At 32.2% G+C, this 19,804-nt stretch overlaps 1 protein-coding gene across 1 annotated transcript; it reads left to right on the top strand.

The window, feature by feature from the left end:
• Positions 1-297: 297 nt before the first annotated feature.
• On the top strand, positions 298-11,725 carry LOC133200322 (snake venom 5'-nucleotidase-like). The gene is made up of 9 exons (XM_061336141.1): positions 298-715; positions 2,771-2,984; positions 3,214-3,396; positions 4,027-4,224; positions 5,634-5,762; positions 6,925-7,044; positions 9,389-9,544; positions 10,965-11,168; positions 11,535-11,725. The coding sequence occupies exons 1-9, from the start codon at positions 386-388 to the stop codon at positions 11,723-11,725; spliced, it is 1,725 nt and encodes a 574-aa protein (XP_061192125.1). The 5' UTR covers positions 298-385.
• Positions 11,726-19,804: the final 8,079 nt, after the last annotated feature.

Here is a 19,804-nt window from a genome sequence, read left to right as displayed (position 1 = left end):
TTAAGTTGCACACCTCAAAATAAGGAAAAAAATAAAATTTTCACCTCAAACTGCATGTCCTTTTAACATACTTAAGGTTCAACAGGTTTACAAAACATAACATCATGGACAGCAAATTCTATGTGAAAATTCTGAATAAATCAATATCATCAACGTTTGGTTTCATGCCCGAGTGAGAACTCTGCACAAATGCACACTTGGCATGTCGTGAATAAAGTGTGCTCTTAAGTACATGTTCATTATAAATGAACCAAAAAAGGTAAATTTCCGTCCGCTGTTACCTCACATGTACTTATCGCTGAGAAGAAGATGATGAACTGATCATGTATCTCTGTGATAACTAGAACAAATCTGCCACAGTCCGCCTGTTTCCCTATTTATTACAATGGCTGCTTCCATTCCTTCATTTTCAGGATTAATTATTCTTTTATCGTATTTTGTGTTTTGGACATATGCAGCATTTGAGATAACCATTCTACATACAAATGACGTTCACTCACGTGTACAAGAAATGGATCTTTATGGAAGGCAATGTGTGTTTGATTGTTACGGTGGTGTGGCCAGAATGAAAACAAAAGTACAAGAAATTAGAAACCAGTTTCCTAATACTTTACTGTTAGACGCCGGGGACCAGTTTCAAGGGACGCTGTGGTTTAATCACTATGGCGGAAACATTACTCTTACAACAATGACTGAACTCGGATATGACGCCATGGTAATTTTAAAACTCAATACATCCTACATAAAATAAACTTTATTATCTGAAAGATTATTTTTATTTGCAAGTTCTTTTTAAATATTTACAGCTTGTTGATTTTTCCATTAAATTGTATTGTAATCGTAGGAACACTTCATTTATACAGTTTTACTGCTGAAATATAAAATTTCCTTGTGCCTCCCTATATCTATATAAAACTCTTTGGTCAAATCTTTTCAGGCAAAAGCATCAGCTCACTTTTTAATAGTTTAAAAAACCATCCCAATTACTTCCAATATTTCTTCCCCTTCTTATTTGGAATGCTCACTTATATTTGCATTTTTTATTGTATTTCCCTTATTACTTAGAATGTTCACTTATGTGCATCATTTTCTTGTATCGTCGTTATACATTAACATATATGCATGAATTCTTTATGAATTAATACAATTATTTTGCATTACTAAGCATCGACTTCATACGTTTGACAAATGAAAAATTTTATTCATGATCCAATGTAATTGTTCCAATTAAAATTATGTTCCACCGATAATGACTCGATGTCAAACAGCTCAAAAACCCAAGTGGACTTTAATTTCATCATAACTTCCACATTTTTATCATACCTTTACCGGGCTGATAAGATCACATAAAACTTCAAATATCTTGGCATGAATAAAAAGATATAAGTCAGTATGTAGGAAGTTATAAAACGTCACCAAAATTTGCTCTGTCGCCCGCTTGGCGCAATGGGTAGAGCGTCTGCTCTAGAGTCGCGAAGTAAGGAGTTAATCCTTACGTCGTGGGTTCGAATCCCACTGTGGGACGTGGAGATCGGCCCTTTGGATGAGACCGTATAAACCAAGGTCCCGTGTCGCAGTAGGTGCTGGCACGATAAAGATCCCTCACTGCTCAATGGCCGTAAGTGCCGAGCAAAGGACAAAATTTGCAGCTCTCCACCGGCAAGTGGTGGCGTCTCCATATGAGTGAAAAATTCTCGAGAGGGACGTTAAACAACATACAAACGTATCGCTCTTGATGTCATTCATATACATTGTATATCATCAAAACCTGCTCTGAGAATCTTATTTCAAGGCTGAGGATAAAGATACATAAGATTATACATTGATAACTCTGGAAAATTCTCATCTTAAACTTAAGTCACTTAATAAATCTTTTTTTAACTCAATTTTTTGTTTAAGTAAAGAAGTATAAGTGAGTTTTTTGGTTTCTGTTTTCGTTTTTTTTTTTTTTTTGTTTTTTTTTTTTTTGTTTCTTTGTTTTTCTTTTATTTCATTTATTTATTTTGCTTTATGTTCATTTCAAATGATCAAAATAATATCTCATGTTTTTTCTTTTAAAAACAATCAGGAGAAACATCTTTGTATCTTAAGTAGAAAGAATTCAGATGGTAAACAAACATAACTTATAGTATAAAAGGATCATTAACTGCTTCAACGAATCTAAAAATATGTGTATTAAGATTTTTCGTATATATTGCCTGAAAACAGGTAGAAGAAAATGTAATGATTAGTTTAAGAAAAATGTTTGATCTTAACAAAAAAAATGTTGAGAGAAAAAATTATCTTATTTTCTTTCTGAGCTGATTCTGAATTCCCCTTATCTTTGAGCTTCTTACAAATATACCTGTAGTTTTTGTGGGTTTTTTTTTTTTCCCTGCAAACTTTATTCTAGTCCTATTATGTTTATTTAAATAATTTTCCTCTCAACTTTTTTTTTTATCAAAATCTCATGAAAAGGACTTATGAACTTATAATCTCAATTTTATAATCAAAGTACGTTTACATACCCCCCCCCCCCAAAAAAAAAATATTCAAATACTTAGAACTTATAATTTCTTTTTAAAAACTCGTAGATAAATGATGTATTTAAACAATTCATTTTAAAAGGCTCGTTGAGAGATTAAATACGAATACATTATTATAAGTCCTTTTCATGAGATTTTGAAGTAACCGTACCTATTATTTAGCTCTTAATTCATTCTCACTAAGAGGAATATAAACATAAGATATCACATAAGAGTTAATTTTAACAGCCTTTTTCTTTTTTCAGGCATTGGGAAATCATGAGTTTGATCGAAATATCGAGGGTCTTTTACCATTTCTGAAAGAAGTCAACTTCCCTGTTTTAAGTTCTAACATCAATACTTCACTAGAACCCTCCATTGTTCCTTACGTCAGCAAAAGTTACATAGCTCAGGTTGGTGGTCAACAAATTGGAATTGTGGGATACACGACAAAAGATACCCCCATCATATCCTCTCCGGGTAAGAATTCCAGTCTTACAAAGATTACTTAGAAACCAAAACCCCGTCTCGACTAGTTGTTTCTTTTGGGAAGAATTATAGTTTTACAAATAAATTAAGTTAGATTAACTAGAATGAATTCTTTCCTTAGTTGCATTTAACAATTAAAGGATTGGACGGTCCATTTGTTTTCTTTCTAATATACATATATTGAAGGTTATGAAAGAAACGTCTTAATCACTATTTAAAGGTTCCTTAATTTTTAACGACGAAGTTGAGTCTGTACGCAGTGAGGTACAGAAGCTCACAGGTGATGGAGTCAACAAGATTATAGCACTTGGTCATGCAGGATTTGAAGTAGACAAGAGAATTGCAGAGATATCTGGTGTTGATATAGTCATTGGTGGACATACTAATACATTCCTATACTCAGGTTACACATTATATTTTAAATGTTGATAAGTTACATATTTAGATAAAGTCATAGGTGGACATACTAAAACATTACTGCATTCAGTTAATGCATTATACTGTTTACAGATATAGGTAACTAATTGTGTGTAGCTTTCTTGGACATCATCACTCATCTTTATATACTATGTATAGGTTTTTCATTACAGTTATGATGTAATTTTCGGTAGAGATAATAAAAAAGTTCCATATTCAAGATTTAATTTTGCATTGGTCATTTATATTCGAATGATCTGGAGACAAATCAATGCTTTTTCTTTCTACTCAGATTACAAATCACATTACCTAAGAAACTGGCATGAAAATAACTTCTGGTTTACAATTGAGCATCAAGAACTTATATATCATATATATATATATATATATATATATATATATATATATATATATATATATATATATATATATATATATATATATATATATATATATATATATAGATAGATAGATAGATAGATAGATAGATAGATAGATAGATAGATATATATATAGATATATATAGATATATATATAATGGACTCCGTAAAAAAAGATATATTCATATTGGCATATATATGGGAAAAATAAAAGTCATGAATTATTTTACTTAAAGGTACTCCTCCATCTATTGAAAAGCCCGCCGGAGAGTATCCCCATGTGATCCAGAAGCCTGAAAGTGAACGAACTCTAGTGGTCCAGGATTATGCGTTTGGAAAGTATCTGGGATTTTTGCAAGTTGAATTTGATAACAATGGAAAAATATTGAATTATGGAGGAAATCCAATTTTACTCAACAGCTCTATTGAAGAAAGTGAGTTTGTCTTAAGATGATTCTGTCTTTTAATTTAGAAAATTTTAATTTTTTTATTAAACAACTTTTATACCTTCATTTCTAAAAGCCTTGTCACTTCAGATAATTATTAATTATATTTCACAAAGTAAGTTTTCCTTTAAAGAGTTTTTAATTTACTCGTAAAAATCAAAATCACACAGTAAAGGTGTGAAATTTTGTAATCTAGAAACATGAAACATTCATGTTTCAGACGAAGATTGCTTCTTCATACAACCATTTGGTAAATTTCAAGATTATTTAAAGTAAAAAGTAACATTTTTGTGTGACCAAGTCTTGTATTGGGGAAGACCGAATGTTTAAACCTGACACAGAACATAAAATTTCTTACGGTAGTGTAATGATATTGACTCCAGAAAATGTGAATAATTCATTTACGTTCCACAACTGTTTAATCGAGAAACATTGCAAGAATCACAAGACTGATATGACTCAACCTTTTCTTAACCAAACATTATTTTGGGATCGAGGTTCAATTAATGTCTCCTTCCAGAAAAAAACATGTCTGGTCTTTAACTTTTTAAAGGATGGTATGATCGGAGTATTATGTTTCAAAGAATGTTGTTTTCATGTTTCACGAAAAGAGTATTCAGTCCGAGCCTGTTTATAACAGCATTAATGTCCATCGGAAACTTTTCATGTATTTGTGGCTCTGTTGCATATCAAACAAGCATATTTAAATAAAAAAATAGAGACATCATAAAAATTTTGAAGTCCATTTCCTTCTATTAACACGTTGCACGATAAAGAACCCTGATTACTTTTTGGTCCTGTCGCCCGCGTGGCGCAATGGTACATGTAGAGCGTCTGCTCTAGAGTCGCGGAGTAAGGAGTTGATCCTTACGTCGCGGGTTTAAATCCCACTGTGGGACGTGGAGAACGGTCCTTCGGATGAGACCGTATAAACCGAGGTCCCATGTCGCAGAAGATGTTGGCACGAAAAAGATCCCTCACTGCTTAATATCCCGGAGTGCCGAGTATAGGTTAAAATTTGCAGCTCTCCATATGTGTGAAAAATTCTAGAGAGGGACGTTAAACAACAAACAAAAACTTTTTGGTCCTGATTGCCGAATATAGACTTAAATTTTAATCCCTTCGTCATTACATACGTACGTCTCTTTATAAGCTGGAATCTCCAAAGAGACGTAAAACAATGTATAATCAATTATAAAAATTATAAAATCAATTATGTTATGAATCAATAAAAATATTTTATCATTTTGCTTATTTTTTTCTGTATTTTGGTATTATAAACATGTTATCTACATTAGTTTGGACAATTAAATACATGTATTTTCGATTCTATTAAAAATGTGCTTTATCCTTATGTATCTTACAACAATATAATGTTTATTTGTATTCTTTTTTAGACTCAGACCTAAAAGACAAGATCAGTCTTTTGTACAACGCCATAGAAAAATCAGCTAAAACAGTAGTGGGGCGGACACTGGTCACTTTGGAAGGAAATAGGCAATGTCGCGTGAGAGAGTGTAACATGGGTAATGCAGAAACATTGCTTTATTTAGCTTAAGGTTTATTCGCCCTCTGAAAAGAGAGTTTACGCTTACTATGAATTGTTTTACTCATTTCTTTTTTTTTAAGGATCTAAATTGACGATGTATGCATTTGTGCACCTCATGACAATTTTTGTGTTGCAATTCTATTACTACAGTATCAATAAGATTTTTTCCCCAAATCACTGCTTTAGAGACAAATTTTCATAATGAGTGAACTCAGTAATGATTTGTACAAACGCTATGTGTACATGTTAGTACATGTATGTTATAATTACTCCCTTCTTGAAAAAACCTTATTTTGGTTTGCATCTGTGGTTCTGTCAGTATGATGATCGGTACACATGGAATTAATTCTTGAAACTTGGTACATTGGTACCCTGAAAAATGTAAATGCCCATTATTGATATTCAGTATCACGTTTGCATACTCTTAGTTGAGGATCAAAGTACTGTCCTTCCTGATAAACTTTATTTTAGCAAATAAAATATACAACGTGACCATCTTGATAGTCTTTTTTTTTTCTAAAATAAAGTATATCAGAAAGGACGGTACTCTGGAATAAGACAATACCCACTGCTCAGTATCCTAAGAATCCTCTGCTCGATAGACATCAAAACTGGAACAATGGTATCCCCTAATGTGTAGTTGACTGCTAAATATGGAATCACAGGGTAAATTGGCAAGAGTTAAAGTAACCTGGTATAAATATATAAATATGCTCAGTATTATGAGAACCCTAAGCTTGACAGACATCACACTTGGTACACTGGAACCCATTAATGAGTAGAACCATTTCGTCATGAGGACTTGAGGTCAGAAATCAAACTACATTGAGCTTAAGATCTTCTCCATTTAGTTTTTTAGAAAGCCTTGACTTACATAAACCTTAATAAGTAGTTTACTTATTGATTTTGTGATCGTAGGGTCAAAGGTAGAGGGTCAAGCTAGTCTGAAAACAAGAAAACATAATATTCTCAATGCCTGGAGACCCATTGCTGAATTTTCAAAATTTACTTTCCAGAATAATTGCTTCCTGAAGGTAAAAAAAAGTTTTGAGTCGGGGGAGGGCAATAATTTTTTTAAAAGATGGCCCGGGCAGTCGGTTGGATATTGCATCTTTAAGTAGTAACTGTATATTTTTAAGGTAACGCAATAGCTGACGGTCTCGTATACCATAATTTGAGGGACACCGATGACGTCAATGGTACACAAGTTTATATATCTTTGCTCAACGCAGGATCCATTCGGACAACTTTTACCAGAGGTAAAATAAATGTTTAGTTTTGATTGTTTGGTGGTTTTTTTCTCTCTTTTTTTCATTCAACAGTAAAACTTGTTCTACTTTTTAAAGGTTCGGATTAACGGTTGGGACATTGCAGAAAAATCATACATAAACTTAGAAGGCGGTTTATGTAAATTTATGCTGTTGGAACATGAAAGCAGCCAAAAGCTGAAATTTTCTATCAATGTTTTAAACTTGTATTTAAAAAAAGAAAAATCATCATTCTATAGATCGCAAAATTTAATACAAATTTTATACATGCATGCTTTCATGTCAATCTTTAATTAAAGTGTAAAACTACACCTGTGCATAATTAATAAAACCCTTCTAATCCACCTATACATGTAAAACTTTAACTGGCGAAATGCATGTATAACTACCTGCAAATTTTTGCCTTATTATGTCAAATCTGAATTTACTAAGAAAATATTTACAACTATACTTAATAATAGACTGATGAAATGGTTCGAAAGTAACTCTACTTTAACTGATGCACAGTTTGGATTCAGACCAGGAGTTGGTACTATAGACGCAATTTTTGCACTGCAAAGTATAATTGATAAACATCTTTCGAATGGGAAAAAACTCTACTGTTGTTTTGTGGACTTCCGTAAGGCATTCGATAGTATTAATAGAAATTATCTTTTCAAAAAGCTCATAGCATTAGGGATCAAGGGGAAAATGTTTAACAGTATATGGTCTCTGTATAAGAATGTTAGGAGTTGTGTGAAATATAAAAACAATCTTAGTGACTTTTTAAAAGTAGAACAAGGAGTCCTTCAGGGAGAAGCACTGTCTCCTCTACTTTTTTTCTTTATATTAATGCTTTTATCATGTCTAATTGTCAAGATATTAATCTCCAAGAAGTGTCATTGTTTTTAATGTTATATGCAGATGACATGGTATTATTTTCCGATTCTCCTGAAGGATTACAAAAAATGCTTGATGTGCTTTACTCATATTGTAATGATTGGAAATTATCTGTAAATGTAAGTAAAACTAAAATAGTAGTATTTAGGAAATCTGGTCGATTGAATCAAAGTTTTAAATGGTATTATAATGATGAGGAAGTTGAAGCTGTCAGTGAGTTTACTTATCTTGGTCTCACTCTGACATACACAGGTAACTTTCATAAATCTCAGGTAAAATTGGCTACTCAAGGGAGGAAATGTATGTTTAAACTTTTGAAGTCTATGAAAAATGTGCATTTTAACTTTGTTACTTGTTTATCTCTGTTTGATACTTATGTAAGTAGTATATTGAATTATGCAAGTGAAATATGGGGATTCCACAAAGGTGATGCTATAGAGAAAATACATTTAGAATATCTCAAAATTATGTTGAAAGTGAGAAAAAATACCTCGTCATTGATGATCTATAATGAACTTGGTCGTTTACCTCTTTTTATTCAAAGGAAAATTCGTATAATAAAGTTTTGGTTAAAATTATTGGAGTCAGAAAATTGTATATTGAAAAGTATTTACCAATTTAGATATGCTTGAAAGAATTGAGACAAGTTCTTGTACAAAATATAATTGGTTACTTAATGTAAAATATTTATTATTTTCATTAGGGTTTGGAGAAGTTTGGTATTGTCAAAATATTACAAACAAAAATATATTTTTAAAAATTTTTAAACAAAGATTAACTGACTGTTTCCAACAAAAATGTGAGGCTTTTTTTTCTTCGTCATCAAAGTGTTCTGTGTATAGATATTTAACAAATAAGCTGTGCATGCAATCCTACTTAATGAAACCTATTCCAGCCAAGTATATTCAATTGATTACAAAATATAGACTAAGTGCACATTTATTAATGATTGAGAAGGGAAGATTTACTATTATTCCTAGGGAGAATAGATTATGTTCTTGTTGTCAAATGGAGGTTGAAGTTGAGTACCATTTTATATTAAAATGCTCACTTTATCATGAGTACAGGAAATTTTATATTAAAAAGTATTATTGGTATAGACCTAGTATGTATAAACTTTTACAATTATTATCAACTGAAAATGTGAGTGAACTAAGTAATATAGGGAAATTCCTCCAAAAAGCAGAAGCACTTAGAGATTTACATCTGTAAACTAAGGATTTTTTTTCTTTTTTTTTGATGTTTGGTTGGAAATATTGTATACAAACAATCGTATGTTAAAACAAGTATATGTAGATATTTTATGTATGTATATTTCTTCCGTGCTATACATCCTGTATTTGTAATGTTGTAATCTGATAAGCCATATGGCTTAAGGAATAAATAAACAAACAAACAAATTAAACAATAAGTACATGTAGCATATTAATTTTCTTTTTTGTTGTGTTATTCTAAGGACAGATATCGATGGGGAGCATATATGAAGCACAACCTTTCCGGAATACTCTAGAAACCATTCAACTTCAAGGGAAATATTTACGTGCAACTTTGGAGCACAGTGCCAGCTCGCACAACTTGGGGTGGCCTGAAGGGGGATTTCTTCAAGTATCTGGTAAATCAAAATTATAACAAGGGCACCGCGGAGCATTCCTTCGCACAAAAGCATATCAATAAAACAAGGCAGCATTCCACATCGACCCCGTAACTTCCGTTACGCACACAAGGATATACAGGGTGTTTCATAATATATGTTACATTTTTAAATCTAAATATTGTATTTTTCTTATCTATCATATTTTTAACACAAACGATATATCATTTTAAACACCAAATCCTGCATTTTTATTCCATGTGAAAAAGTCAAGGAAATCATGGTATTATAATGTTTAATTGTGACATCAACTCCAGTGTCATAATTTGAATATTTTTCGAAATGGTCAAAACTTAGAAACGTTTTGCTGACTTGTAAAGCTGTTTTTTTTTTACATATAAATCGCAAGGGAAAAAATCCAAAAGAGTGGGAGATTTCTTGAATGCTAATCAGAAGGCTACTTACAATGTTACTGTAATGGACAGGGACTTACAATATGCGATAAATAAAAGGACCCCCCCCCCCGCCCCCAAAAATAAGGACTTCAAGAACAGAAAATTTTAGTGGTAAAATGGAGACTCTTATAAAGTTTAGCAAACTCCTCAGAAAAGTGTCAGGAATATGTCTTCAGAAATTGATGCTGGCACTATCAGCATTTACAGAGTAAGTTGAACTTTGAAATATGAAATGAAGCTATCAACATACAAATTATCATAAATACAATACCCTAAGGATAGAGCTTGACCCCTGCATTCACCAGATCTCAATGTTTATGCTTTATCTTTAGAGATTCCTAAGAACCATGTCTAAAATCCCAAACTACAGCCACTGAATGCACTCAAAAAGAACATAAAACTTCAAATGAGGAATGTCTACGCAAAAATGTTTGACAACTTTATATAAAAAAAGACTTTCTCTTACAGTTGAAATAGGCAGAGATCATATTAATTATGTTAAGTGAGTATTCAACATAACAAAAATGACGCTATTTAGAAATTTCGCTAATTTTCATTAAAGTTTGAGTTCTCGGCCAGAGTTTAACATTTTACTTGGTAATTGCACATAATCAATCTAATGGATACATGCATCAAAATGATGAAAACATTTGTCTGCATCTTTTTCTTTTGTTTGTCAAATTTTAGATTCAAATTGTAACATATATTATGAAACACCCTGTACTAACACACATTCAGACACGTTAATAAAACCCTTTTAACTCCGTTGCGAGGGGATAACAATGGTGCATAGTGGCCATTTCTGCAGTTAGGAATATTGAGAGAGAGAGAGAGAGAGAGAGAGAGAGAGCATTATGTTGTGTAATCTAGGTTTTCCATTCGACATCTCTCCATAAAATAAATTTTACAAATGGTACATTATTAAGATGTAAAACGATTTTTTTTTAAAAATGGTGGTTCATCTAATAAATACTTTCCATTTGTAGGATTAAGGGTGAAATACAACTTAAATAAACCGGAAAACCAAAAAGTTGTAGATGTGAAAGTTCTATGTGCAGACTGTGTAGTTCCGAAATATGTACCCTTAAATGACGATAAAATGTATGGAATAATTGTGTCAAACTTTCTTCTATCCGGCGGTGATGGTTATACTGTTCTTAGAGACAACGCTCGGCAGAAATATATAGTAGGTAAGTAATATACAAGTTTTTTTTATTTAAATGTAAGATAATAAAATAATGATACATCTGATTACATGTAATATTGGATAAAAATATCAATCCGTGTACGCGGGTTGTTAGAAAACTTCTGTTGACACAGTGGTTTATGGGGAATTTGTGTATTTTGAAGAATGAGTCATATGTTTGATTGAATTACACTGCATAGCTATATACATATATAAAATTTACTGAGAAACGTTTATAAAAAGGCTTAAATTTTATTTACAGATGGAGACCTTCAATACCACTATTGTAGTTCAAAAATTGAATGTAATTGCTATCAATAAAACTTGTGTAAAAGGATTTTAGTTATTAAAAAAGTTGCTCTTTCTACAGGGAATTTGGACACCGAGGCTTTCTCTGCCTACGTGGCTAACATGTCGCCATTATATAACACGCTAGATGGCAGAATAGAGTTTGTGGATGATGGCTATCGATGTGGTACCAGCGGTGGCCTCGCCACCACAAAGACTTCCTTCAACACAATGCTATTGTTCTGGTTGACTTTGTTTTATCATTTTTGTTAGCCACAAATTTGACGTTTTAATATCAAAAATGTTTTAAAGTTTTATTTTTCTGCCAAAATAATATGTCTAGATGTTTAAAATACATGTATTCATATTTACATGTACTACATTTCTCTGTTTTAATCCATCGAAATGTGATATTGATCATGGAGCAGTAGCATACAACCCAAAATTTTATTCTTTATAACCTTTTTGATATCTTTTTTTCAATTTTTGTAACGTTCAGGTTCTACCTATTGCTAACATCAAAAACTAGTTATACATGCATGTCATGCATTTATAAATCTAAAGTACATGTAGACTTTTGTTTGTTTGCCTTCATACACATTTGAATGTCTCATGTACTATTGCATAATTCATATATTATGCTTTCAGTTTCATAGTTGTTTCAGTCGTGTTCAGAAAAACAACTTTAAATTCATTCCCTGTTATATTCATAAACTCATTATGAATTCCAGTTGAAATCCTTTTATCTTTTTGCACCTATTCACATGCTAGACGTGCAACAACCATTGAAATCCAATCGTACATAGAACACTTTTATGATGCACATATAGGATCGAGTTTTTGCCATATTTTAGTTTGAAATAAAATAAAATACATATATACAATGAAAATTCTTATTTATAAAGATCAGTTCAATGTCCTACTGAGGCTTAGTCAAGAGAACAGGACTGAACAAGTGCCTGGACCCAAAGAAAGCTTCTGGTGAAATTACATGCTTTTATAAAGGACAAAATAGGGTAAGACCCCTTTTTGGCCCCGGTTTTGCATGTCCCCTAAAACAATACAATACTTCATAATACGAATCCTCGTAATTGTCATTCCCGTTATAAAAGGGATATTGAATCTAAGTGATATGATACACTGAGGTCACGAGAAGGTAAAAAAGACTTATCAATTTCCGAATTTTCTCAATTCTATTCAAATTTTCACTAAATATAAATGACATTTGGTTTCAGGAAACACAGAGCACAAGCTTGTCTGTCTACCAAATTTAAATATATATTCTATGCACTAGTATCAGATACATCTTTTCTATTGTATGAAAATCTCCGATAGGCAAGCTTTATTGTGCTCTCTGTTTACCGAAGTGAAAAGTATTTCAAAGTTGACTAAATTCCATAAGAAATGAGGAAATTCTGCAAAGTGGCCTACTTTGTCATCCTCTTGTGAAGCTTGTGTACGCATTCAATCAAAATTATTTATTAATGCTGGTTTTAAAACAAGCAATTCATATAAAGTTCTTAGATGCAAACTATCAAAATTTTAACTGTTTTAATTTTTACATAAAATATGGTACCAGATTCGGCAGTTAACATTATCTTGTCCTGTTTTTGTTTTTTTTAACGTTATACATTTACATGTACCAGTGCATATATATAGGATCTCCCATGATTTGTGGTTGGATATGTTTTTATAATCCAACGAGTTGTGTGGGGTTTTTTTTATCCCCGAGCCTTGGCGAGGGGATAAAAAACACATGCACAAAGTCACACAAAGAGTTGGATAAAAATCATTTCCAACCACAAATATTGGTAGATTCTTTATCACATGTTTTATACATTACCACTATATGTTTTACACTGTTTTCATAAATGAATCCACCTTATTTTTACTTCATCAATTTCACGCAAAACCCATTAATTGTGACGTCACAGCAGTGGGATATGAAAAAAATAGCCAAAGAGTGATATTCACGGGATAAACATGTAATAAAAAGCTCTATCCATTACATGCTGATTTACTGGTGACTAGAGATATTGCACTGAAGTATAGACTATGCTCTACATTGTTTGTTAGCTTTAATTGCTATTGGCGTCTCTGATTTGTCGATGTGAAAGGACGATCTTTAAAGTCAACTAAAAATCAGTAAACGACGCAACCTTTTTTCATTTTTTTTTTTTTTTTTTTTTGCCGTCTTTAGCAACAACTTTAAATAGCAAACTGACATACACCTATCAGGCTGTATTATTCTTGAGCAGTTTACTCTCCCCAGTCAACTTTATCTTACGAATACTGTGGTTACATTTACTCTATAGGAATTTATGGTCAGAAATAATTGTAAACTTAATTACTAGTATTTATTAATTTCTTATTTATATCTACATGGTGTATCTAACTGTAAAAAATGTGTTTAGATGATAGACACATTTCTAAACACATTCTTGTCACACTTTTTTAATGTGTTTAAATTTTAAACATGTTGAATTTCAATACGCGTAAGGGAAATTCGTAGGTTTTAGCAAAATGAAAACTTAATAATTTCTTTTAATCATTTTTTTTTTAATTTTAATCAATTTTGCAATACAAACAGTGTTAAGACTGAGTTGTAGTAAACATATACACGTGTGTCACAAACACGAGGAATACAAGTATATATGTCTAGTTCTTTTTTTCTGTTTGCATGTCGACATGCCACGTTGAGTGATCAAATGAAAGGTGGCATAGTTATCAATAAGTTAGATAGAGAAACATAAGCAGCATTACCAGTTAAGGAATGAAGCTTATTTTAACCTATGTTATACGATATAACATAACTTGGGGCAGTTTACACTTTATAAACCGCGAAGCGGTTTATCAAAAAGCGTAAACTGTCCCAAGTTATGTTATATCGTAAAACATAGGTTAAACTATATAAGCTTCATTCCTTATAATTTAATTTCAGTGTAGACAATAAGACAATTTTTCCTCCAGAAATGGCTTCAAATTGAGCGTATTTCAAAAGTAACGTCAAGCGGAGTAATACGTTTTTGACGTAACTCATTATGACGTAGGCAACTTATGTATACGAAATAAACGAAATTTTTTCCCAATCAAATGACGTGTTAGAACTAAAATTAAATTATATAATACTGTTAATAAAACAAAGAAAATAGAAGGAAAACACTTGAAAGAACAGAGGTGTGTAGTTCTAAACACTTCAGGCCTAAATGCCCATACCATGAATAGAACAACGTACGGAATATGGAGTTTCGACGACGTAATAGACTGTATATCCAAGCTCTAACCCTAATATCACTTAAATTTTAGGGCTACAAGTATGCTAATAGAATTATACACAAAGTAATATTTTTTAACTTATTGCATATTTCAGAATTATCAAAAACTGAACATTCAGGTTCTTCTTAATTTTGACACGTTTGCTAAACATAAAAATATGCATGACAAAATTTTGTCTGATATAATAATTCATGTTTTGAAATACTATACATTACTATTTGTACCCCTATCCCTTCATAATCATGAACGGTATAACGTATTTCAAGGTTTACCAGTTTAATAGAAGCACCACCCCAACCCCCTACCCCGACCCACCAACGCACCGCAATTCAAACCTTTAAGAGCTCGGTGGTCTTGGCTTTTTTAAGGCTATCATGGAAAGATGAGTTCTGTATTAAAATATAGGAAATTGCATTTATATACTTTGTGACTAGGTTTTGTAAAATAAAGTTGAAAGTAGTCCTTAAAAAAAACAAAAAACAAAAAAACTCAAATATTTAAGTGAGGCATTTGACACACTTGCCTGGTTATTACGCTCTCTGTCTCTCACTCTCTCTCTCTGTGTGTGTGTGTGTGTGTGAGGGTGTGTGTGTGTGTGTGTTAGAGCTTTAGTGCGAATTTCCAAATGGAATTTAGGCAATATACATGTACATGCATTAAAAGTACACAAGGCGAGCAAAATGCCTGTTGTGCGACAAAATTAAATCTCAATTATGACAAAATTTTCTTTGATATTTTATTTAACATTAACGTATACTTTATGTAAAATCTCCATAAAATGGCAACAATCTCACGTTTATGTTTTACAGCAACGCTTGCCTTTTCTGGCTAAACATACATGTACGGTAGCAATATTTTTAGGATTGTAAAGTGCAGTTATTAGTTCCGCGTAACCAAATTAATCAGACAACTGTTTTTCAAAACTTTTGTGTAACACCGGTGTGAACGGTACATTCGGGGTGGCGGCAATGCGTGACTCGGGGTGGCGGCACCGAGGCGAGGAAAACATCAACACGGTGAATAAACCTGAATTTTTTTCATATGTTTAGACGTGTTAGATCAGAAAATTGTATTCTACGGAAGAAAGCAAATATCAACCTACCTCTGACCGTTTAAAGCAGCCTATAAGAGTGCTCCGTTTTCTCAAACACTCCTCCTCACTTTTCGGGGTATCAACGTTTTCGACTTTTGACACAATATTCTGTTTCAAAATTGACCTCAGAAGGGTTTTTCCCTTATATCTTAAACTGCTATAAAGTAAAACGATAGAATTAAACTTCAATCCTACTTTATAAGTCAATATATTTTACTAATTAAGCCAATTTAGGCTTCAAACTCGTTGCGACGCTCGGGGTGGCGGTTTCTGTGTCTTGCGGGGTGGCAGCATGTCTGAGAAATAGGGATTACTTTTTCATGCAGCGGTCTCCTGGCCCCCTTTCGAGACAAAAGAGATTCAGATTTCTTAGAAGAATTAAGATTATGTCATGGTACGGTGTTATTTCGCTATAAATGAGGCTATGTCAAACATTAAGAAGTATATTTTTTTTATAATTTAAAGACCGGAATGAACAAGGAATAGGCACTATATAATGATAGTAGTGCGTTGCTAATATTGGTATTACTTTATACAGTTCCTACATTTAAGTTTTGAACAGAAGTCCAAGTTAAGCAGAATAATCAAGATAATTACAATCAATGTTTATATACACATATATAAATCCTTGCTGTTGTCCCCACAATAAAAAAAAACTACTGAATGACTGCAGGGTAAATTATTAATTGTGATAATTTGCTGACTCGGGACATATGTTCAAAGCTTAAAGATAGGAGTTTTAAAAAGTAACAAAATAATTATATTGTGCAATGTGGGTTTGCCCATTTTCTGATCTGCGGTATTCCTGTTTTTACATAATTTTCCAGGCAGGTTCCTACGAAACTAAAATTGTCGATTTATGTGTATTACAGGTCAGGGATAAAATTATATACATTTTTTGAAAAAAATAAGAAGTCTTTTAAAGAAAAAGACAGGGGGTTTCATGGAAAAAGTTGACACCCACAATATAATTATTTTGTTACTTTTTAAAACTCCTATCTTTCGGCTTTGAACATATGTCCCGAGTAAGCAGATTATCACAATTAATAATTTAACATGCAGTCATTCAGTAGTTTTTTTTTATTGTAGGGACAACAGCAAGGATTTATATATGTGTATATAAACATTGATTGTAATTATCTTGATTATTCTGCTTAACTTGGACTTCTGTTCAAAACTTAAATGTAGGAACTGTATAAAGTAATACCAATATTAGCAACGCACTACTATCATTATATAGTGCCTATTCCTTGTTCATTCCGGTCTTTAAATTATAAAAAAAATATACTTCTTAATGTTTGACATAGCCACATTTATAGCGAAATAACACCGTACCATGACATAATCTTAATTCTTCTAAGAAATCTGAATCTCTTTTGTCTCGAAAGGGGGCCAGGAGACCGCTGCATGAAAAAGTAATCCCTATTTCTCAGACATGCTGCCACCCCGCAAGACACAGAAACCGCCACCCCGAGCGTCGCAACGAGTTTGAAGCCTAAATTGGCTTAATTAGTAAAATATATTGACTTATAAAGTAGGATTGAAGTTTAATTCTATCGTTTTACTTTATAGCAGTTTAAGATATAAGGGAAAAACCCTTCTGAGGTCAATTTTGAAACAGAATATTGTGTCAAAAGTCGAAAACGTTGATACCCCGAAAAGTGAGGAGGAGTGTTTGAGAAAACGGAGCACTCTTATAGGCTGCTTTAAACGGTCAGAGGTAGGTTGATATTTGCTTTCTTCCGTAGAATACAATTTTCTGATCTAACACGTCTAAACATATGAAAAAAATTCAGGTTTATTCACCGTGTTGATGTTTTCCTCGCCTCGGTGCCGCCACCCCGAGTCACGCATTGCCGCCACCCCGAATGTACCGTTCTAACCGGTGGTGTAATACCTAGTATTCTGTTCTCATCAATATGTTGTTTTAGCCAAAGAGCTGTGAGGACAACCAATGAACGAAAATGATAACATGGAGCATAAGATGGCTCACCTAATTCGAAAAAGAAACATGTTTTTGCAATTGATAATATTTTTGAGCAGTTTTATTTCAAGAAAAACTACAAAAAATATTTAAATTCAAATAATTTATTATCAACTTAATTTAACTACGTGAACCATGATATATCTTTGGAACAACTGGATCGTTCTCTGTTTGGGCGAATTATTCTGTGAATGGCTTCGCTGCTCCATTCACCCTCAAGAAACAAGAGGAAAATTACAACCCAGAATATAATGTGCAAAATGTATCAATACCAATGCTTTTCAAACAGTTGTTTTGACTTGCAATTCTAATTAATGTTCACTCACTGGAAATCGGCTTCCATCTGACTTGTTGCATTGCATGGATATTGGTGCATTTTTATACAGTAACTGTAATGACGTCACTTTTGCAGGATTCCAATCCACAGACTGATACCTCAAACCAACATCTTCTATGTCATTTCTACTGAAAATGAAAATATAACACCCTACATTATATATTTATACAATGAATCAATGTGTACATAAATTTTTATTGTCATTTCTTAATATATTTTCTTCACAAAATATTATTATAATATGTTTCTGTCATTTGTTAAAGTTTAATCATCAACTATGCTTGACGTGCATGGTGCTCGACGTGTTCTGGAGAATAAATAAATGAGTGTATATGATTATTTGCGGAAACTAAGGTATTTTACAAATATGTACAATGTATATAAAAAATATAACGACAATATATGTAGATAAGCTTTGAAACTTCGTATTCTATTGTGGACTCCCTTACGCTTTCACCATCTCGAAGAACTGATCGAAAGCCCAGTCTGATATTGAGCTTTTGCAAACTTCAAGGTTACAACGTGGATAGTAGTGAATGTAATTCACACACATCTGTTCTTGTATAGAAAATCCGCCCTAAAATAAAGAGTAATTCATCTTTATTTCTAATGTATATTATACTAGATGAAATCCCGCGCAAGCGCGGGGAATTGAATCATACCGACAGAAAATAGTTTGTAGTTTTTACTGACAGCCTACAGGCTTATAGTAGGATCGAAGAAACATTTTGTTCAAAATCTCGCATGAAGTAGATGTATATGTACGTCTCCACCCCCACCCCATTTTGTAATACCTTGAAAATTAGCAATTTCATTAATTGACGTTAAATGTGAAACCTGTTATACTATGTTATGGATATCGTACTTCAGATGCTCTTATTCCATTTCCGTCAAGGATAAAAGCAGTGAATATGCACATTTTACTGATAAATTGATTTGGGGGAGGTGGGTCAAAATTCACAGGTACTTGGGTCTTGGTTTATAATATGTTTATACCTTACTGATATGTAAATAATGTACTTTACTTTTTTTTTTACATATCAATAAGGTACATAAATATTTATAAACCAAGACTTAAGTACCTGTGTATCAATTTTGTACGTTGTATCCTCCTTAAAAATTAGTTTAAAATACATGTCTGTGTAAAAGTTGTGATATATTATTGTATAATATTTCATGATTTGTACCTTGATCTTTAATGGAGAGAACTAATATAGGCTATTTTTGCCTGCTTTTCAATCCATATTCATTGTATATACTTCTATGTATATCGTGAATAAAATACTTCTTAAACTAAGTACCTGTGTAAAATTAGCTTTTAACGCCCTATGAACAGGCGGAGTATTTGATACAAAAGACTGTTTTCAAAAAAACAAATGAAATGTATTTATTAAAGCACAAAATTTTACATCTTTAATTGTTTTTGAACAATACCTTATTCATTAATTTTCTCTTTACATGTAAGCAAGTTTATTACGAAGTACAAATTGTACTTCGGGTTCGTTGCCACGATGCTCTCAGTAAGGAATATATAAAAAAAAAATTACCGATAAATTTATTCGGAAAACCTACTACATACATGCATATATTTGTTTACAATAGTCTTTCGATATATAAATATATTCACAACTTATGGTGTTATCAATGATTGGGTCTGCAATC

The sequence above is a fragment of the Saccostrea echinata genome, unplaced genomic scaffold (genome assembly GCF_033153115.1).
Source record: "Saccostrea echinata isolate AGI-Se365-2 ecotype Australia unplaced genomic scaffold, CSIRO_AGI_Sech_v1 ptg000038l, whole genome shotgun sequence".
Lineage (NCBI taxonomy): Eukaryota > Metazoa > Mollusca > Bivalvia > Ostreida > Ostreidae > Saccostrea > Saccostrea echinata.
The sequence above is the reverse complement of the archived record's forward strand: the minus strand, read 5'-3'. Positions and strand labels throughout refer to the sequence as shown.

What these genes read in the sequence shown, in the direction of transcription:
- LOC133200322 (XM_061336141.1), top strand. Translation starts at nt 386, where the DNA reads ATGGCTGCTTCCATTCCTTCATTTTCAGGATTAATTATTCTTTTATCG. An exon ending in CGTGAGAGAGTGTAACATGG is followed by an intron (nt 5,763 to 6,924) that starts GTAATGCAGAAA and finishes TATATTTTTAAG; the next exon opens with GTAACGCAATAGCTGACGGT. An exon ending in TCGGCAGAAATATATAGTAG is followed by an intron (nt 11,169 to 11,534) that starts GTAAGTAATATA and finishes CTCTTTCTACAG; the next exon opens with GGAATTTGGACACCGAGGCT.